The 21,037-nt window shown below is 38.7% G+C and overlaps 4 protein-coding genes across 6 annotated transcripts in view; 1 reads left to right on the top strand and 3 right to left on the bottom strand.

Moving 5' to 3' along the window:
* ankrd40 (ankyrin repeat domain 40) overlaps positions 1 to 8,455 on the bottom strand; it is a 9,679-nt gene extending 1,224 nt beyond the window's left edge. The window contains exons 1-5 of the mRNA XM_059551094.1: positions 8,028 to 8,455; positions 5,134 to 5,282; positions 2,981 to 3,502; positions 1,682 to 1,863; positions 1 to 35 (exon numbers count right to left, since the gene is read on the bottom strand). The exon at positions 1 to 35 is cut by the window's left edge and continues 1,224 nt beyond it. Coding sequence (XP_059407077.1) covers positions 1 to 35; positions 1,682 to 1,863; positions 2,981 to 3,502; positions 5,134 to 5,282; positions 8,028 to 8,161 — 1,022 coding nt within the window. The 5' untranslated portion in view covers positions 8,162 to 8,455. The remainder of the gene's footprint in view (positions 36 to 1,681; positions 1,864 to 2,980; positions 3,503 to 5,133; positions 5,283 to 8,027) is intronic.
* Positions 8,456 to 8,562: 107 nt separating this feature from the next.
* On the bottom strand, positions 8,563 to 13,462 carry mettl26 (methyltransferase like 26). 2 transcript variants are annotated; one of them, XM_059551114.1, is made up of 7 exons: positions 13,354 to 13,462; positions 11,998 to 12,214; positions 10,541 to 10,703; positions 10,401 to 10,460; positions 10,233 to 10,300; positions 9,530 to 9,608; positions 8,563 to 9,247 (listed from the first exon to the last, which is right to left on the bottom strand). In XM_059551114.1, exons 2-7 carry the CDS (start codon positions 12,189 to 12,191, stop codon positions 9,191 to 9,193), a joined length of 621 nt encoding a protein of 206 aa, XP_059407097.1. In that variant the 5' UTR covers positions 12,192 to 12,214; positions 13,354 to 13,462; the 3' UTR covers positions 8,563 to 9,190. The 2 variants fall into 2 exon arrangements, with proteins under 2 accessions (XP_059407097.1, XP_059407088.1); XM_059551105.1 differs by lacking the exon at positions 13,354 to 13,462 and adding an exon at positions 12,288 to 12,526.
* Positions 13,463 to 13,749: 287 nt separating this feature from the next.
* On the top strand, positions 13,750 to 17,972 carry rsad1 (radical S-adenosyl methionine domain containing 1). 2 transcript variants are annotated; one of them, XM_059551081.1, is made up of 10 exons: positions 13,750 to 13,998; positions 14,069 to 14,202; positions 14,371 to 14,575; positions 14,976 to 15,341; positions 15,474 to 15,537; positions 16,069 to 16,216; positions 16,315 to 16,369; positions 16,628 to 16,731; positions 16,853 to 17,004; positions 17,507 to 17,972. In XM_059551081.1, the coding sequence occupies exons 1-9, from the start codon at positions 13,861 to 13,863 to the stop codon at positions 16,980 to 16,982; spliced, it is 1,344 nt and encodes a 447-aa protein (XP_059407064.1). In that variant the 5' UTR covers positions 13,750 to 13,860; the 3' UTR covers positions 16,983 to 17,004; positions 17,507 to 17,972. The 2 variants fall into 2 exon arrangements, with proteins under 2 accessions (XP_059407064.1, XP_059407054.1); XM_059551071.1 differs by lacking the exon at positions 17,507 to 17,972 and having other exon boundaries at positions 13,751 to 13,998; positions 16,853 to 17,479.
* Positions 17,973 to 19,249: 1,277 nt separating this feature from the next.
* Positions 19,250 to 20,795, bottom strand: LOC132110904 (GTP-binding protein Rhes-like). The gene is made up of 2 exons (XM_059518031.1): positions 20,241 to 20,795; positions 19,250 to 20,109 (listed from the first exon to the last, which is right to left on the bottom strand). Exons 1-2 carry the CDS (start codon positions 20,779 to 20,781, stop codon positions 19,601 to 19,603), a joined length of 1,050 nt encoding a protein of 349 aa, XP_059374014.1. The 5' UTR covers positions 20,782 to 20,795; the 3' UTR covers positions 19,250 to 19,600.
* Between the last annotated feature and the right edge of the window lie 242 nt (positions 20,796 to 21,037).

The following is a 21,037-nucleotide window of genomic DNA, read 5'->3' as shown; positions in this document are numbered from 1 at the left end:
TCCTGGAAATCCTGTAGCCGTGCCACATCTTTATCCTGTTAGAAGAACACGCATACATTTAGACAGATGTAGTGTTGGATGATCTGGAACAGGGCTGTGTATAATACACACACCTAGGATGGCTTGAGGGCGAGTCCTTTTTTATTTTTAGGTGAACTATCCCTTTAATATTAGGTATTTCACTGATTCACTGCAAGCCTCTTGTTTTTATGTAGACAGTGTTTATTTATATTAAGATAATATAATGAAAATATAATGCATCAAAGCTTGATTAGGGAAAAAGAAACCATGCATGTACTGACATTAAGTTGATTGGTGGCTTGTGAATGTGCAATGATTCTGACAAATCTAACAAAGCAATTTCTAAAATGACAATAATCATATATAGGGGTGTAACAGTACATGTACTCGTACCGGACCATTTCGGTACAGGGCTTTCGGTTCGGTGCACGTTATTTTGTGTGCGGAACGTAGGTACATTTTCGTGTTTCCAAACGAACATATTAAGTGGCGGAAGTCTCCGCGTTCAGCGCAAATCCCACCCTGCAGCTGAGTCTAAGGCCGGTGACACACTGCTGCGTGGCGTGAGCGTGGCGTTTCTGCTGTGTGTCAGTTGCGTGACGGCTGCTTCACGTTTTCTGTGTCTTTACACACCAGAATCGTGCCTGACGCGGCGCTGGCGCGCTGCTGCTGTAGGTGACATAGAGGGAGGCTGCCTACAGACCAGGATCTTGTCTTCACGACAACAATATCTATACTTCATGTTGAGCATAAATATAAAGCCTACTGATAAAGGACACCGTCAACAGTATTGACGGCAAAATAGACTATGTTTGACAGGTGCAATATGCCAGTGTGTCACCGGCCTAATGTTTTCAAAAGGCATCACATCACGCGAGTTTGAACATCACTACGACTAGGAAAAAAAAACGATTGTAATTCAAACGCAGCTCCCGTCGGCATTTAAACAGACCTTTGCTCTTAATTCCGATCAGTCCAACGCAATAACGAAATCTGAGCAGGTCTAAAAACTGAAACCGTTGATGCTGCAGTTTACACTTTGGAAAAGTTATATATTTTTTTTTAAATATGAGCAGGCCTACAAGCTGGGATTGGTAATGCTGCACTGTAATCATAGTTATTTATTTATATTTTTCATTATATTTTATTATATGATAATGGTTTGAGACTGAGAGTATTTTATTTAGTGGAGAACTTTGCAGCAGTATTTTATTTCTTATTCTTTTTTTATTTCATATATATTTTATTAAAAAGTTCTTCCATAAATATCTTCATTGGTGTTCAACAGAAGAGACTCATACAGGTTTGAAACAACTTGAAGGTGATGAAATGATGACAATTAAATGTTTAGGTGAACTATACCTTTAAGTTTCCACCTTCTGCTTTAATTATTTATTCCTTACATGTAAATTAAGATTTAGATTTGGGGAAAAAAATTATAGTGAAAAACTCTCAATGAAAACAAAATTATTGTAATCGAAAATAATTAAATAAAAAAAAAGAAGTAATTATTTAAATAAATTATAATGAATTAAAAACAGACTATTTTACCCAATTTTTTTGTGTCTGCGTCCAAATTGTTCTCACTTAGGATACTACATTAGAAGGCAGCTGCCTATGTAGGTGACTTGACTTAGCTGTTAATAGTCTCAGGCCTCACCTTTCTGAGCATAGTGTTGGGCAGCTTGCGGATCTTCTCCACGTGCTCCGCGCTGATGTCCAGCTCGCGGCAGCACACGCGGAGGAGTGCGCGGTACGTCAGCTCCTGCCGGTCCAGCTCCACCTCGATGAAGTCATTCTCTCTGACGCTGCTGTTCTGGATGCGCACCTTCAGGACCAGCTCTGAGAAGAGACGGCAAGTCTGAGACTGGGACTTTAGGAATCTCTCTGCATTCCTCAAACCGGTCTGTTTGAGTGCATGGATATTTAAAGAAAGAGTGCGCAAACTTGTTAGTGGAGATCTATAGCTGCCTTCAAGCAGTGTTGGAAAGATCGAATTAAGGAGATATGCATTTCTATGTAAAACCGCCTTAAATGTAAAATACACTACTGTTGAGGTCACTTTTTTTTAAGGATGCTTTAACTTAATCCAAAGTGACAGTAAAGTAAAATGTTATAAAAGATTTCTATTTCAAATAAATGCTGTTCTTTTAATTGACTATGCATCAAACGGTGATTCCTGGAAAAATATCACCGTTTCCACAAAATTATTAAGCAGCAGAAACATTTGAAATATTTATTTAATTATTTATTAAACAGCAAGTCATCATATCAGAATGATTTCTGAAGGATCATGTGACACTAAAGACTGGAGTAATGATACTGAAAACTCAGCTTTGCATCAGAGGAATAAATTATATTTAAAAATATTTAACTAAAAATGAATATGTTTTAATTGTTATAATTCTGATCAAATAAATGCAGCCTCGGTGAGCATAAGAGACTAAAAAGATTGAACATTAAAAATCCTACTGATTTGCTGATGACATATGTACGTGTATGTATGTATTTTATTCATTTATTTTACTACACACACACACACACATATATATATATATATATATATATATATATATATATATATATATATATATATATATATATACACACACACATAAATATAGTGTGTGTGTGTGTATTAAAGCTAATTCATTAGCATTCATCTGTTACTATAAATCTTATTCTAAATATATAATTAACAAAATGTATATTTATAATTTTATTACCAGTTATAATTTTTAGAATTATAATAAAAGTAAAATCGCAGTAATTTAAAGTATCAGATCAATGTTACTTTCATCTTCTTTCATTATTTTCATTATGTACGGAGTATGCCACGCTATCTGCTTCCTCATAAAATCGTCTTTCAGCAATTTCTCATGTGGAGGTCAGAGCAGAGGTGCATCGAATCAAATGAAAGGAAGTACTAAAAAAGTTTCCTAACAAATCCTCACTGTACCTTGTACGTTAACGGGAAAAGTGCTGGTGAAAAAGAAGGGCTGGAAGGCCGGCATAGATCCCCCGAGCTGGGAGCAGTTGATCTGCTGCGGGACGGACTGCTGCCGGGTGACGCTGGCGCTGGGGACCTGTGGCGGGCCGCTGGGACACACCGGGCCGTTCTGTGCTATAGGATGAGGGTGTGTAAACTCGCAGTGGCTGGTGTGATGAGTCTCTGAGGAGAGCTCCATGGGCAGGCCGTTCTGCTCCACTACGGGGATGAAGGGTAACTCCTGCTGGCTCTGGCTGTCTGAGTAAAGGCTCTTGGGCTGCTGATGCTGAGGCGGAAGCTGCTGCTCCTGTGTGGGTGATAAAGTCGCTGGTTCTGACTCCAGGGGCTCTGGAGGACTGTTGCTGCCGTTCTGCTGTGCTGTGCTCAGGGTGTCGTTTTCCATCTTGCTGTACAGGAAGGGCGGGTTGGAAAGATAGTTTGGGATGATTGGCAGCTCTGGTTCCTTCACCTCAGACACATCTTCTTCTTCCACTGGAGACGGAAAGACGACAAGCATGAATGTGACAGTGTAAGGACATTCATCTGCTTAATGGACATATGCAGAAGGTTTTCTGTTTTTTGCATTTTAGTGTATTGCAGGGTAGAGAAATTATTATATGTGGTCCTGGACCACAAAACCAGTCATAAGGTTTCCATTTTTAGAAATTGAGATAAGCTTTCCATTAGGACAGGACAATATATGGTCGAGATACAACTATTTGAAAATCTGGAATCTGAGGGTGCAATAAATTGCATGTAAAGTCATCCAAATGAAGTTCTTAGCAATGCATATTACTATTCAAAAAATTACGTTTTGATATTTATGGTAGGAAATTTATGGACCATGATCTTTACTTTACTATTATCATATTGATTTTTTGCATAAAAGAAAAATTTATAATTTTGACCCATACAATGTATTGTTGGCTACTGCTACAAATATACCTCAGCGAGTTAAGATTTAAGGTTTTGTGTTCCAGAGTCACATATGTTATAATAAAATAATAATTCAATAATAAATTATACATTTATGGCCAATGATGGATTGATGGCCAGTATTAGATTTTGTATTATTTTGTCTAAATATCTGAAAAAATTTAACACTACAAACTAAAATCAATAGTAATTTCATGCAAAATGAAAATGGATATTCATTTTAAGATTAGCTAAACATAACATTTAACACTATTCCTATATTTGTAGTGCTTGTAAAGGTTAACTTTAAATCAAGCTTTAAAAAGTTGATCAAGATGTCAAAACAGTGGAAGATGGAAGCTTTTAAATATATTTGAGTGTTTTCAAGAATTAATACGATGCAAATATAAAATTTTATGCAAACTATGAAAATTGATAATGTAATGGCTATTCAATTCTGTAATATTTTTCAAAAAAAAATTTTTTTTAATTAAAACATTAAAAACTAAAAACAATAGTTTCGAATGCTACAGATTTGGCATCACAATATTATAAAAATTTAAATAATACAAAATCGAAACCAAAGTTTGAAGGATCTTCTGTCAAATTCATGATATTTATAATTATTTTTACATTTATTGTCTTTATATCTCAGGAAAGAGCACTGTAAATTGACCATGTAAACACTGAATAAAATTGTCAAAAATTAATCACTAACATTAGTCGACAACCAATGATACTGAAACACTGTAAAAATAGACTAAGCACAGACATTTGATTTAATATGCAAATGTATATCATTTCATAAATGCGAGTCATATGAATGCATATGAGTATTTGTATCGGTCTGGACATTTAATACCTAATAAGTATGAATGGATACTATCCACACGCATTTATATTCCAGTGCAGAGGTTCTCAACTTTGGCCCTCGAGCTCCAACCCTAATGAATCCCACCTGAACAAGATATTCAAGGTCTTCAGGATCACTGGAAAGTTACAGGATGGCGGTCAGTTTAACCAAGACTGGAGCTAAGCTCTGCAGGAAAAGTGGACCTCGAGGGAGAAACCCTGTTCTAGTACACATATACCACTCAACATCACCCTCAGGCCATAAACTATAAATAACTAGACTTTATAAGAAAACATCTAAGGCACCTAACACACCATGTCCTGTGACACAGAAGGCAGGTTTTCTGAAAACATACCTCCGAGCAGTCTTCTGATTTCAGGTTTGGAAGTGAGTTGAACGGCTAGCTCTTCTTTCGCTGTTAGAATGTCTTTGTCGGCTCCGGCGTTCAACAGATAGGCCACTATGTGTTTGTGGTTTCTTTTACAGGCCCAGTGCAAACACGTCCTGGGTGAACAGGGGACATCACAACTTCTTAAACATGGTGTGCATTATGCAATGTGCACTGCATCAGACAAATGAGTTTGAATGCATTCAGGCATTACTAAAACAAAACAGTCAAGGCTTGGCATGCATGTCAGAACAAATCTTACACCTCAATTCAGTTGCTCAGCAAATATCCACAGTGAGAACACAGAGAGAATAAAGACAGGCAGTCTAATTAATCATGTCAGGAATGCTGCCAGGCTAGATGAAAGGTAAGGGCTTATCTACAGCACTCAGAAACTACTCAGCTTTCCTCAGTCCTGCTCTGTTCATTATAAACGGCTTTCTGCATTACATCATGACTCTGGGCTGATGCATTTTAAACCCTATTAAGGCCACATTAAACCGGAGTTATGTAGCACTATACATTAAACATTAAGCGACATACACATTAAACAATGTAAAATAATAAGAAGGTAGTGAGAAAACACAAAACACATAAAATCCCGTCCCAAACTCAAACTATTGGTTCATCCCATATTGCCTCTGCATATTAAAATTAAACTATTTTCAAACTATTAGAGAGTGAATGGGTGCCGTCAGAACTCGACAAACCCATCATTAAGATGTTTTTAATCTCAAAACCATTGCATCCAGCTAAAACACAAATCCTCTACTCCTAATATTGCTTCATCCAGTGAAAAAGTAATTTTGTCTGAATCAGGAGAGAAATATGTACAGATCAAAAACCATTTAAAAAGCATATGTTGCTGCTTTGATGCGAGAGGACAACAGGTAGGAAATGTTATTATGGACTCACATTCACATGTAAACTACAGGTCCTTATGCCAAAAAATTAGCATATTGTGATAAAGTTCATTATTTTCCATAATGTAATGATAAAAATTAAACTTTCATATATTTTAGATTCATTGCACACCAACTGAAATATTTCAGGTCTTTTATTGTTTTAATACTAATGATTTTGGCATACAGTTCATGAAAACCCAAAATACCTATCTCAAAAAATTAGCATATCATGAAAAGGTTCTCTAAACGAGCTATTAACCTAATCATCTGAATCAACTAATTAACTCTAAACACCTGCAAAAGATTCCTGAGGCTTTTAAAAACTCCCAGCCTGGTTCATTACTCAAAACCGCAATCATGAGTAAGACTGCTGTCCAGAAGGCCATCATTGATACCCTCAAGCAAGAGGGTAAGACACAGAAAGAAATTTCTGAATGAACAGGCTGTTCCCAGAGTGCTGTATCAAGGCACCTCAGTGGGAAGTCTGTGGGAAGGAAAAAGTGTGGCAAAAAACACTGCACAACGAGAAGAGGCGACCGGACCCTGAGGAAGATTGTGGAGAAGGACCGATTCCAGACCTTGGGGGACCTGCGGAAGCAGTGGACTGAGTCTGGAGTAGAAACATCCAGAGCCACCGTGCACAGGCGTGTGCAGGAAATGGGCTACAGGTGCCGCATTCCCCAGGTCAAGCCACTTTTGAACCAGAAACAGCGGCAGAAGCGCCTGACCTGGGCTACAGAGAAGCAGCACTGGACTTTTGGACAAATTTTGCATGTCATTCGGAAATCAAGGTGCCAGAGTCTGGAGGAAGACTGGGGAGAAGGAAATGCCAAAATACCTGAAGTCCAGTGTCAAGTACCCACAGTCAGTGATGGTCTGGGGTGCCATGTCAGCTGCTGCTGTTGGTCCACTGTGTTTTATCAAGGGCAGGGTCAATGCAGCTAGCTATCAGGAGATTTTGGAGCACTTCATGCTTCCATCTACTGAAAAGCTTTATGGAGATGAAGATTTCGTTTTTCAGCACGACCTGGCACCTGCTCACAGTGCCAAAACCACTGGTAAATGGTTTACTGACCATGGTATTACTGTGCTCAATTGGCCTGCCAGCTCTCCTGACCTGAACCCCAAAGAGAATCTGTGGGATATTGTGAAGAGAAAGTTGAGAGACGCAAGACCCATCACTCTGGATGAGCTTAAGGCCGCTATCGAAGCATCCTGGGCCTCCATAACACCTCAGCAGTGCCACAGGCTGATTGCCTCCATGCCACGCCGCATTGAAGCAGTCATTTCTGCAAAAGGATTCCCGACCAAGTATTGAGTGCATAACTAAACATAATTATTTGAAGGTTGACTTTTTTTGTATTAAAAACACTTTTCTTTTATTGGTCGGATGAAATATGCTAATTTTTTGAGATAGGAATTTTGGGTTTTCATGAACTGTATGCCAAAATCATCAGTATTAAAACAATAAAAGACCTGAAATATTTCAGTTGGTATGCAATGAATCTAAAATATATGAAAGTTTAATTTTTATCATTACATTATGGAAAATAATGAACTTTATCACAATATGCTAATTTTTTTAGAAGGACCTGTATAGTGATGTTTTTAATCAGCTGTTTGGACTCTCCTTCTGACGGCACCCATTCACTCCATTGGTGAGCGAGTGATGTAATGCTAAATTTCTCCCAATCTGTTCTGATAAAGAAACAAACTCCTCTACATCTTAAATGGCCTGGGAATAAGTAGCTTAATTTAATCAAATTTACATTTTTTGTGAACTGTGCCTTTAAGAAGGGGGACACTGCGCCCGCTGGTCACATATCTGACCCTGTCCTCACTGCCAAGTATAAATGATGCCCAGCGGCTCAGAATAAGGGCGAACTGATGTCTAAGAAAAGGTTAATGTAACTGCACGCACTTGTAAATCTAAATAAGCAGTGTGTAAACACGCACCATCCGTTGATCTCATTCTGAGAGTTGATGTTGACTCCGCTCTCCACTAAAGTCTTCACCTCCTCGAGGTCTCCGATGGCACTGGCCTCTCGCAGACGCTCCTGTAGCTCTTTATCCAGCGATGTCGTTGACATTATTCAAGTCTTTATGGAAATAAAAGCTTCATACGAACTGACACACTGTGCTTTTAAGACAGGAGACGAAAACAGACGCTCAACTTGCTCCGCCGTGGCTTTAACTGTTGTCTGTTCCGGATGAGTTTCGACAGGCGAGTCTATTTACAGTCTCTAGATTAAAATCGGCTCAAAACAGCACAGTACAGTAAATCGGGTTGAGTCAAATAATCTTTCGCCGACTACCGCAGTCCGCTGGTATCTGCTGCACCTCCCATGTTGGGGGCAACTTTCTGTGTAACACCTTCAGATCATGAACTTTAGTTCCTACGATAGCCAGTGAAACACACTTGAAAACTAAGATAAGAGTCCGATCAGAGGTCAAGAATACAAAACCTGCAGTCAATAAACAGACTCTGTGGTGCAAGATAACGCACTGATATTCTTTATTGAGCAAGGAACGTCAGTTGAATAATCAAGAGCAGAAAATACATGCACAGTGCAGCTAATATTAGTGTTTCGTAAAAAAAAAAAAATGCATTAAATGTATTTAGCTATAGGCATTGAAATATTTAATGAAGTTATATTCATTGCAACTGTGGCTGAATTGATGTTATCCATCAGTTGGATTAAAAGTATACATTTACATGTATGCATTAGGCTTAAAAGCAAAGGCAGCTCACGTTGCATTCAAAATAAACAATTGATCAGGTTTTATCACATAGTGGTTGTTCAACAAGCTTAAAGTGGATATTACAAGACGGGTGAATCTTGAAACAACCCTGCAGAACTATAATCCAGATGACCAATGAGGATGAACAAAGAAATGCATGGATACAGCTCGATCAATATTAAGTGCACATCATTTGAAACATCTGTCTAAATCATAATGAATTTCCTTTGGTTTGAAGAAAAAAAAATACAAAATAAATATTTTCCAGAAAAAGAGTGACGATCAATTTCAGCAAAGCCGTTGTATTATTCAGTATCTTTAAACCGTTGAAACACTGCAGAGTTCGTCCGCTCGATTGTAAACACAGAGTTATTGTATTAAACCACGCTGTCCTTGTGAAAAAGTAAGCACTTGTTGTTGGCGGGCATATCCACCTAGAAAATCAAAAACACAAACAGATGTATTTACAAGCCTTTGGTGACTCCAGGCGGTGAATCATCACATAATAAAGCCATTTAAGAGCAAGAACGGCATTTATAAGGCACCATGTCAGGTTCATTTACAAATGGAGCATGGCCAAGTAATGGATCGCAGCCTCTAAGAAAAACCTTCACAGCGAGAATGTTAATGAGGAGACTTGTCATGGACCATAGCATCTGAAAGTATATTTTCATCTACAGCAGATTTTCAATTAATTTTGATACTAAAACACTTACAATTTCTTCCAATCGCAGTCCATTTTCCTGGCCTAGCGTCTTCAGTAATGACACATCTCTTAGACCCCACTCTGGATTTCTGTAATAGTTTAAAAACAATATGATATACAGGGTACAATTGTAAGAGAACTTGTATTAAGACGTTGATGTTATCTTTTGGGAATCACATAGCAAAAAACTCACTTTCTTTCTCGGTATTTTTGTCTGGTTTTGCAGTACAATCTAAAGATATTTGTTTTGCAGCAAATATCTAAACGGTCCTAAAACATGACATCGAGTGAGTTTATGCTTAAAACAAGACAAAATCTATCGGTGGGGTGAGAAATAAAAATAAACTCAATTCAAAGGCAAAAAAGGGTTTTCTTACCTCCCTGACAGTTTTCGTTTGTGTGTCTGTTAAGCATGAACTTAATTTTATTTAATTTACTGTTGCTAGTCCTTTTTTCAAAAAGTAGCTTAAGTAGCTTTTAGATGTTTGTAATGGAAATCAAGAAAAATACACGATTATTAGTTTCTATTTTCTGTGAGCAAATCCACATATAAGACCATTTTGCAAATTGCAACCATCTAAACACACTGTAAGTGTCCTATAGCCTGAGAAGCATGTCTTTTCACACCAGTGGAATAAATGTGATCAAGAATCTTCTTATACAGGTATACAGGAGCTGTACCTTTGCCAGTGATTTCCTTTATCATCACTAACCTGTATCTCAAGCTGTGGTCAAAGTCAACATTACTCTGAGGAGTAATTGATCCATTGAAAGCATAAGGCTGCAAAACATTATCAGATGCAAGCCATTAGAAGTCAATACATGTAACCGAATGCATGTATATATATTAAAAAAAAATCAGCTTAACATGCTTGACGTACCCCATAAGTCAGAAGCAGTCCTTGTGGCTTCAGTATTTTTCCAACACCATTAAACAAACCCTGAAACAAGCGAACACATGTTAGGTGATCTATAATGCAAACGTTCAACAAAGAGAAACACAAGTAAGCAAGCTTAATACGGTAGTGCAGGCCAGAGGGGAGATGTGCATCATGTTGATGTTCACGATGAGGTCACATGACTCGGGTTGAAGTCCGGTCCAGTTCTCCCAGCTCTGAGACACATCCAGATACATGGGCGGCTTTACATTCTGCAGCTTATGATGCTCTCTGTATGCCTCAATACTGCAATACAAAAACCAAATCACAGATTAGTTCTTAAAATAAGTCACTAAACATTTCCCATTCAATAGCTGGAATACATTTCTGGTATGCTGTCTAATTTAAAGAACGGTTGGGACTCAAGAGTTTGAACTCGCCTTTAAGGCAAGCTCACCCAAAAGTAATTTTTTTTTAACTCAACTCCAAACATTTGAGTTTCTCTCATGTTAAACACAAAAGAATATATTTTAAAGGATGTTAGTAAGCAGACAGTTGGCGGTAGCCATTGACTTCCATAGTATTCTTTTTTCCATCCTATGGAAGTCAATGGCTGCCGCCAAATGTTTAGTAGTTATTTTTAAAAATATTACCCTTTGGGGGGAAACAAAATGCGGCTTAGAACACCAAGAATGTAAGTAAATAATTTTTACATAAAAAAGACATTTCATTTTTGGAACTATCCTATAGCTCTGTCAGAATAAGTGTTTGTAGTTTGACTATACTTGAGTATTTCTCTCTTATTTTAAGTTAATTAGTTCAATTCTGTGAATTAGCTTGAGACAAAAAAAAACTAACTTTAATGTAGCTCTTTTTATAAATGGTGAGAGAATTGCCTATATTTTATTTTATTCCCTGTTGACAGCAATGACATTCAGAACATTATATTTCTGACTAACACAAGAAACAAAGTAGGGCAACTTGATTTATCCATTGAGAATTGATTAGATTGTTTAATTTCTGTCGTTATTTGCTATTATTCCGTCAAAGTGTATTATATGAACTGGTATCATTTCAGTACCTAAATGATTATGTGGATATTACTGAACAATATGTATTAACCCTGCGTTGATGTCAGCTCTAAAATGAAATAGTTTCAAAAGGGGAGCATGCAACTATTTGAATTTTGTGAAAGCTTAGATTAAATAGTTTTTAACTTTTGGATTTTATGAATAATGCTAAGATCAAGAGCGTGTACTTTGAAAGACCTGTACATTAGAAAAAAAATTGTATTCGTTTTTAACTAACTAGAGTAGAGCACAGCTACAAAAGGTTTCTAAAAGTGACTGAGCACCGTCATCTAGTGACAGATGTCTGAGCAAACTTTGTCATAATCACAAGATTGCACGGGGAAATAGAAATTAAAGGATTATTTCAGGAAGTATTTCAACGACCTGACTCTTTGCTATTTAGTAAATGATATTTGTTGTCATAGTTTCAACCAATGCATTTCTGTAACTCTGGTGCATAAGAGATTTCATGTCTAAGTTACATTTAAAGTCGAGAGTTCACGACTAATCAAAGTGTTGCGCATATTTACCTCGATATCGACTGCGACTCTATCTCAGACGGTTGCCATGTAATGCTGGGAAATGCTTTGGCAAAGTGGACGACATGCTGTCCTGTGCCAGAAGATATTTCCAGACCGACCAGAGGCCTGTCTGATGCCAGTCTGCTTCTTAAAACATCGAGGATCGGCTCTTTATTTCGGTCGGCTGCTGCAGCATTCAGCATCTTCCACCTCCGACGACAAGATCCTGGAACCGAGAGCAAACCGTGAACAGCTATAGCAGCACTTGAAAGAAACAATCAACCAGAATCCAACAAGACCTTCAAAAGAGGCAAAGCACGGCGATCCGAGACACTTCCGAAATTGTGCAAATGCCCAAAACAAATGCATGCATTTCGATGATGGCAGCTCACACCATGCAGGTCACATGAGATGCATATAAAAGCTTGGGTGTGACAAAAATAAATAAATCAAAGCAATTAAAAATATCACTTCAGAAACATGTGCACTAGATAATAATTAATTATTATTGCTGTTGTTGATTTTCTTATTGTTTATTTTATTCAGATCACCAGCGTTTCACACCAGTGTTGCAGTAAAATAGCACCGTCAGAGCCCGTCTACGGAGAGCCTTCCCACTCCCTATTAAGTCCTATTGTACCGAATTTTGATTGCAGTTCCAACAGAGTTCCACTGGGGGCGATCCCCATGAGTGCAAAATGAATGGGAGTCTATGGGGCTAGACGGCTAAATTTTTCCCTTTCACCCGATTGCCGTTGAGAAATCTCAGATCTGATTGTAGGTTTTGCAAGTTCAACATGGGTTATAGGTCGAAAGTTGAATGAACGAGTACTTATGTCCTTTCAATTTCTTACAGGTTGAGTTGTTGTTGCCCATAACACGCTAGCATTATGTTAATGAACTCTGATTGGTCAGTGAAGGACTGATTATGACCAGAGATACCGCTTGATAGCATCCGAATCAGAGGGATCAGAATGTTAAGGCGGACTTTTTCGCCCAAGTTTTTATTTTCAACGCAGCAACCTTTTTTTTTGGTTGCTGGCACCTTTATCTAACTATTGTTATGTATGTACTGTGAAATTTACACGAAAAATAAATGGAATTTGAGTACTTGTTGTGTTATTCTTGTGTTAAGAAATACTGTAAAGATATGGTATAATATTTCCACCTTAAAAACAAAACACACAAACAAATGTCACGCTCAATAGTGTTAAATATCAATAAAAATTGAAAATGGAAAAAAAAATGCCTCGCAGGTGTGCAATGATAAATTGTTCTAATAGTGGGCAAGGGTTGTCCTATTTCTCATTTCCCAAGGACGAAAAAAGTTAACCCATGTGGACTGTGTTAATTGTCAAAGCCTGCCTGAATTTGGTCTTTCAAACCAACAAAACAATAACTTTCCTAGCACGTGTATTTACCTGTCAGCTGTGTTGTCGATGCCTCGAGAGAAAAGAAAGTGCAGAGCACGAAAGCACCAGAGACGTTGAATAATAAATTTTTCAACGACTCTGGAAAGCACCATGGACATTCTCGGAAAGCACCAAAGTGACTGAAGGATTGCGAGTATCTCTGGTCGTACGATGTGTATGACGTCATTGACTTTTTAAGAGACTTTTTAAAGCAAATAAGTAACTCTAAATTATATCCTGAGAAAAGTGGATTTTGAGTGGTATACCGCCATTGACCTCCATTCATTCTGCACTCGTCCTGTGAGCGCCCTCATATGGAATCAGAGTGGAACTGCAACCAGTTCAGAAGCCGGAAGTGCAGTGAGAGTGAAACTTCTCGCCATATTAGACATTCTCTCTCTGGCACCGTGCAGGAAGTATGGCAGAAGCGTAACTTCACCGAGGACTCTTCGAGTACAGTATGTCGAGACGAGCATTACTAACACAACAGCACGCTGTACTGTGTTTGGGAGCGGCGCTCGGTTCTGTACCGTCGAGATCTCTCGCCACTAACCACAGACTGCCTCCTCAAGCAGATGAAGCGTCTCTTTATGTCCACGTGAGTGTCTAGTCACAGTCATTGGCAAATGAATAGAATAAAAGTTAAACGGTATATCTTCTGCTTACAGTGGCCCTATTGCCTAAAGAGATGCTCCTACTGCAACTTCAACAAGTATATTCCTCGGAATCAAAACCACGCGGTCATGACAGCATGTCTGCAGAAAGAGACACAGACCTTACTGCAGCTCAGTCAGGTCTCCAGGTCAGTGTGCAGAGATACTGGCAAATTAAAAACAATAATTCTAATAATGATCTTTTTTTGTAAGAAATGACTAAATACAGGTTTGGAGCAATGTGTGTGTAAATAATGACACAATGTTTATTTGTGGGGTGAGGTATATCCTTTAATTAAGCCTGTGGTGTCCTGTAGGATCAGCTCAGTGTTTTTTGGAGGAGGAACACCCAGCTTGGCTCAGCCCTCCACAATCGCTGCGGTCTTGGAGACCGTCTCCAAGCACGCTCGTCTCTCAGATGAAGCAGAGGTCACTCTGGAGGTGAACCCTACACCTGCTGGAAGAGCTCGTCTGAAAGACTTCACGTTAGCAGGAGTTAACCGCTTCTCTGTTGGAATTCAGGTACAGTTAGGTCCATGTTTATTATCAGTGACACTGACACAATTTTAATAATTTTGGCCACCATGTATGCCACCAGAATAGATTTAAAATGAAACCGTTAAGATGAAATTGAAGTGCAGACTTCAAGGGGTTGAACAAAAGTATAACACAAAATCGTTTTCATTTTTATACACAGATTTTTAGCTGTAAATAATGCTGGGGGCGGGGAGTGTGCACTGAGCTTTTATTTAAGCTCAGATATTCATTATATAAATGTAACTTGAATATGTTTTGGCAAAAAGCTAAAATAATAAAAATTGTGCCTGTGTTGAAGTCTATATGGATCCAACTGGATGTTGCATGCACATGATGTTACATAGTTTTGACTAAGTTTCAATAGATCTTCTGCTATTCTCCACAGTCGCTGAATGATGATCACCTGAGGACACTAGGCAGGGATCATGATTCCCAGCATGCTCTCTGGACCGTGTCAGAGGCCAGGACGCTCTGCCCAGGACGCGTGTCAGTGGATGTCATGTTTGCGCTTCCAGGACAAAGTGTAACGTCATGGGAGAGTGAGCTGGAGAAATTGCTGCCGGTGTGCGATGATCATGTCTCACTGTATCACCTGACTGTGGAAAGGGGTACGCAGCTTTTTAAACAGGTCGAGAGCGGTGAACTAAGCGTGCCTGGTGACGATGTCACAGCTGTTATGTACAATAAAGCACGGGGAGTCCTGGAGAAAGCTGGGTTTCGTCAATACGAAGTGTCCAACTTTGCCAAAAATGTAAGTTATAATTGCTTAATTTCTTATAAGGTTAAAATGTAATGTGCTGCAAGTCGCTCCGGATAGAAGTATCTGCCAAATGAATAAATGCTATGTTACATACAATGTGGAAATAGTGTGTGTTTATTGTAGAGCGCTGTCAGTGAACACAATATTGGGTACTGGAAGGGACGTCAGTACATCGGTGTAGGACCAGGTACATTTGTGCACACACACACTACTGTTCAAAAGATTTTTTTAAAAAGAGATTAATGCTTTTGAGGAAGAATGCATCTAACTGGTCATAACTGAAGGTAAAGAGATTGATAATGTTCCAAAATATTGATCTTTTACTTAAATTCTTTTTAAGAGACCTTAAATGTGTCATAGATTCCACAAATATATTAAGCCGCACTAATATAACTAATATAATATAACTGATAATGAAGCAAATCAGCATATTAGACTGATTTATTAAGGATCATGTGATGCTGAAGACATCCTAGAAATAAAAATAATTTTAACATTTTCAAATAGAGAACAGTTATTTTCAATTGAAGTAACATTTTATAATATTCGTATTCATGTTAAATGAATCAAGTGCATTGCATGTGCATTTTCAGTTATACATCAATACCCTGTTGTTGCTTACTGCTTTACTGATCAAATAAATGCAGGCTTGCAGAGCAGAAAAGGGACTTCTTTAAGTCTTACTGACCGCAGACTTTTGTTTTGTATTCGATGTTAGGGGCACATGGACGGTTTGTGCCGCGTGCGGTGGGAGGAGTTCAGAGGGAAGCACGAACCCAGACCTTAGAACCAGATGTTTGGATACGAGAGGTTCAGCGTCACGGTCACGGGACACGCCGCCAAATACAGCTCGACCACTGTGGCCTGTAAGACCATCTCATCTGTAGTCCACACACAACTCGCTGTGGAGCGATTACACAGACTGTAACTGAGTTATTGAATCGGATGGAAATTGTCTCTGCAGGCTGGAGGAGGTTTTGGTCATGGGTCTGCGTATGAATGAAGGAATCACCCAGCAGGTACAGTTGACCGCTGGATAACATAACACACGTTTTACAACTATAAAACATTTCAACCAGTCATGTTTTGCATTAAAAAAAGAAACTTTTGGGGCGACCACTGTTATTAGTAGTAGATTTTCCATTGACATTTTCATTACAATTATCCACATTTTTCATAAAAGTATTATTAGTTATTTAAAGTATGAAGTATGTTTGTTTAATTATTTGGCCTGACGCCTATAATTTTCTGCTGTATTTTTTCCTTCAATATTGTAGCATTGGGAGTTATTCAGCCCAGAAGATGACCTCCAACAAATTTTTGGGATGTCAGAAAAAGTTCAAGAATTTCAGGCAGAGGGACTTTTAATACTTCATGACAGGTATTGTTTACTGCTAAAATATGATCTGTGTGTTTTTACTTGTTAAATAAGCCAAGTGTGATGTGTACATTGTATTTTCAGTTATACATCAATGCCCCATTGATGCTTATCTTTGTTTTAGGGGTTTGCGGTGTTCCTGGGAAGGGTTAGCAGTGCTGGACAGCATCTTACCCACAATGCTGCTGGAATTAGAGATGTTTTTCAAAAAGCAGTACACCGGCAGAAAGACAGACATTCAGAGAGGCAGATGACAGTTATGAGACAAGAGACAAGGTAATGCATGAGGTAAAAATAAAACCACCTCTCCCATGTGGAGAAATGTATAGTCTTGAAGAATGAACATTGGTCAGTGATGTAACTTATTAATTTATTCACAAATTTTGTTTGTTTGTTGGGGGATGCATAAGGTAAATATGTGAGAATATGATCTTGATATAATATTGAAGAAAAAATATTTCTTGAATGAAAAAAAAAAATAATTATTGCTATGAAATAGAAATTTACCCTGTTATGAATACATTTGTTTACATTTTTTTTAAAACCTATTGATTTTGTTTAATCAATTTCATAACGTCCATAGAAAATGGCAAATTTAAGTCCCTTACACAACACCCACAATTCAAAATCCATTCAACAGCTATACATCTTTTTTCTTTGGTGTTAGAGTATGCCAGACATACATTTCACTGCTTGTTGTATGTCATATAACTTGTACGTGACAAATAAAATATTGAATCTTGAATCTTAATTTGTTACACTCTGGTGTATTTTTCAGTATGGAAGAGAAGATCTGTCACTGCTTCCATTTAATCGTTACTTTGTCAATTTTTATTTTGAAAAAATCTATGAAAAACTAAAAAAAGTATTCTATTCAATGTGCATGGAAAATATAATAGTTTTGCGTTATGGTTGCATCACATGATTTTAGAATCATCACACTGAAAGGTTTCTGAAAATGATATAAAAGTTTTTTAAAAACCATATGAAAAAAATACAGAGTATTTTTAAGATGTGCATTTTAAACTGGATTTGTAAAATACTGGCAATTCTTACTGTTAATATTTAAGTAATATTTTAATACATTTAGGAATCTGTAAAAAGACGAACACTGTATACTAGATGATTGCCTTCTCTGATCTATGAAATTTGATGTGATTGTATGCCCTGAGGGCTTTTATAAACTTGAGTTATTTGGCACAGAAGTGATTTCTCATAGCATATACCTTTCTCTTTTCCAAACCACCCACATTCTCAGTCAGACAGAAGGTCATCGAAGAACCATGAATGATTCATTCTGCTCCCTATTCACTGTATAATATATTGTTTAAGCACAATGCAAATACATTTAGTTATTTTAGTTATCATTTTGAAAGTTAGTAATGTAGTTCAGACAATATTTTCAACTATCCATAACAGAAAACGCATCAGAGTAAACGAGAGGTACGCTGTCCATGGTACTGAGCGCAGTTGAGTCATGCACATGTTGAAGCGTCTGTGCGATGCTTACTTGTCTTACTGTTGATGAAGGTTATCATTTATTGTTCTCAATATTCTGGATTCATGATTATTCAAAGTCTAAAGTTAATTCGTCTCTCGGCTGTGTCGTGTTGTATAATGTCTATTATGCAAAGTGTGATTGTACTGTATTGTCCGGGACTCACACTTACGAGTGCGTGGGCAAGTTTTCTTACTATAGTATGAGAGACTTTTACGCCAGCTTAGCGATGATGACTCAAGCCACTGCAGATGATGAGAGCCATGGCTTCACCACCCACGCCTTTCTCCCCGTTGTTCACCCATAAATGGTCACACTGTGATTAAACTGGTTTCTCCTGGAAGCAGAGGCGTATGCTGTCTGTCGGCAAAACTGAGGTGAGGCGGGGACACGTTGTAAATATAGCTCAGCTCATGAATATTAAACACGTGACGTCACATTATCTCATTTGATTTGTCGACGTGCATCATGATTCCTTCTGGAATCATTCGAATATGTTGATTTGGTTGCATCAAGAATCGTTTCTCATTCCGAATGTTCGACATTCTACAACTTCAGGGGAAATATCGTTTGCGATGACGCAGATTTATTGAAAAAATTCATGTATTATGAGAGAGAGAGAGAGAGAAAACGATGCATTATTTCTCAGGCAACTTTTTTTTCATTCTTTTATTGTCTGTAATACAAGACAAAGTGGAAACAAATCTGAGGTAACAGATCTTTTATCAAGAATCATCGCGTTTTTTATAGTTAGTGAGCTATAAGAAATGTTTGAAACAAATTTGAGGTAATACAATCAATATAAAGAAAACATGCATACTTTCTTTAAAACATTTCCCCATTGGAAAAAAACAAGTCGGTAGCTGTTTTGGAACCAGTTTAGACCAGCTATAACCAAGGTAAACTGTTAACGGTAACATCAATATTAACTGGTTTTCGAGTCAAATGTATGAATTTACATCAATTGACCAATCTAAATACATTAATTTATACCACCAAACTCTTGTTTATGCGTTAAATCATGTCGAAAAAGCTGTTTAGGATAACAATGTCAGGTTACATGTCTTTTTACATTGTGGTTGATTTGCCTCATTGTGCCAAAAAATGAACAACTAATTTGACCAAGATTCAAAGCTGCTGGTTTGTTACCATTTTATGAACCAGTTTACACCTGATAATGACTAGTTTTGACTAGCTATACCATCTTAAGCCCGACTTTCCAACAGGGTTATAATAAATACATTTCACAAATACTTTGTCAGTGTGTAGAATCTGCCCCATGGTCCAGCCAGGGACTTATAGAATATAATAATTCTTACGTCGTTGAATAATTATTATTCATGGGTTTGAAACAGAGTCCCTAGCGTTACTCTTTTACTGTATTTGACACCTCTCAATAGGTGTGCTTCGTTTAGGGGTGCTCGGGCCCATCACGCGCCGCAGATCGCTACTGAAACTCGGTCTGCGGGCGAGCGGGTGCACCGCGCCACACGGCTCTTTCATGGCTCTTTTGTTTCGCTTTCTGCTGCTCAGCGCTTGATACGTGTGGATGGAGATGTCTCGATGGAGAGAGGGTCTGGTTTCTGTGGGGAGTCCTCCCAGCACCGCCAGGGACTCGAACATCTCCTCCAGGTTGGTGTAGTCTTTAGCAGACACCTCAAAGAGGACACTTTCCTCCCCGAGGGACTGGCGGACATCGGAGTCCTGCACAGCTCTCGAGGAGTTTAAATCAGTTTTATTGCCACAGATTATTATCGGAAGCGGTCTGTTTTCTTTGGACTTGGTCAGTTTGGATTTGGAAGTAACTATCTCCTCGCGTAACGAGCAGATCTCCGTGAACGACTCTCGGTCGATTACGCTGAACACCAGCAGGAATATGTCACCTGTTGAGGTCATAAAGCACATGGAATGCGATCTTTGTAAACCAATGAAAAGATAGCTATAGCAATGAAAGCTATAATGAAAAGATTTAAAGAACTCTGATTGAGTAAAAACACACGGTGCACATACTGACCTGTCAGAATAGACAGTCTTCGCTTGGCCGGGAAGTCTCTCTCTTTGGACGCGTCTAGGATGTCTAACTGGTATCTCTCTCCTCGGATGTGGTAGAGTTTGCTGTGGAAGTCTTCGGTCGTTGGCTCGTACTGTTCCTCGAATCCATCTTTACCCAAAAAGCGGCGTATAATCGCCGTTTTACCGACTCGGGGCGCGCCGAGCACAACTATGCGCCGGTAGTGACTGGGTTTTATGCTGACCAGATCGTCGTTTTTACTCGCATATCTCATATGCTTTGTTTTATGGAGCTGAGACGCGGAAAAGGGATCTAGAGGTCTCCTAGGTTTGCGTTCAGACGACGAGGGACGCATTCCGGTGCTGGAGGAGCGCACCACTCGCGCCTTCGGCTCTGAATGTCTCCAGTGCGACGCGCACTGCAAATGCGTGTCAACAGCGGTGCCTTCGGAATGATAGCTGCAACCGGAGAGCGTCGCGGTGCCATCAACTGAAAGAAGAGCTTTATCAGTTGTGTTCACCTCCATGCTCCTGGCTGGTATCATCCAGGACGGCTGGTGCTGAGGTCGCTGTGCTCTCGCTGCAGTGAGTTGTGCTCAGGTCCCGCAGTGCCTTTTATATACTGATGATGGATGGGTGGTGTCGTGCGGTGCGTCATTCAACGCTTAGGGCTCGTGTGGTGCATGTGAACAATTCTGTTTAAGGTATTGCCCACCGCAGTGTTACTTGGATATGGGCCATTATTATGTAGAGCTATTGTCAGTTAAATGCAGCTTTAGTGCAGACTTAAGTACTGTTTAT

This window comes from Carassius carassius, chromosome 1, assembly GCF_963082965.1.
Source record: "Carassius carassius chromosome 1, fCarCar2.1, whole genome shotgun sequence".
Lineage (NCBI taxonomy): Eukaryota > Metazoa > Chordata > Actinopteri > Cypriniformes > Cyprinidae > Carassius > Carassius carassius.
Note: the sequence above shows the minus strand (reverse complement) of the source record. Positions and strands in the feature narration are given on the sequence as shown.

Coding starts and splice junctions, on each gene's coding strand:
- rsad1 (XM_059551081.1), top strand. CDS start 13,861: ATGTCGAGACGAGCATTACTAACACAACAGCACGCTGTACTGTGTTTG. Junction 13,999..14,068: donor AAGCGTCTCTTTATGTCCAC/GTGAGTGTCTAG, acceptor TTCTGCTTACAG/TGGCCCTATTGCCTAAAGAG. Junction 16,217..16,314: donor CAGCTCGACCACTGTGGCCT/GTAAGACCATCT, acceptor TTGTCTCTGCAG/GCTGGAGGAGGTTTTGGTCA.
- mettl26 (XM_059551105.1), bottom strand. CDS start 12,357: ATGCATTTGTTTTGGGCATTTGCACAATTTCGGAAGTGTCTCGGATCG. Junction 12,215..12,287: donor GTGCTTTGCCTCTTTTGAAG/GTCTTGTTGGAT, acceptor TCTCGGTTCCAG/GATCTTGTCGTCGGAGGTGG. Junction 9,248..9,529: donor GACTGCGATTGGAAGAAATT/GTAAGTGTTTTA, acceptor TTGATTTTCTAG/GTGGATATGCCCGCCAACAA.
- LOC132110904 (XM_059518031.1), bottom strand. CDS start 20,781: ATGATACCAGCCAGGAGCATGGAGGTGAACACAACTGATAAAGCTCTT. Junction 20,110..20,240: donor AAGACTGTCTATTCTGACAG/GTCAGTATGTGC, acceptor TGACCTCAACAG/GTGACATATTCCTGCTGGTG.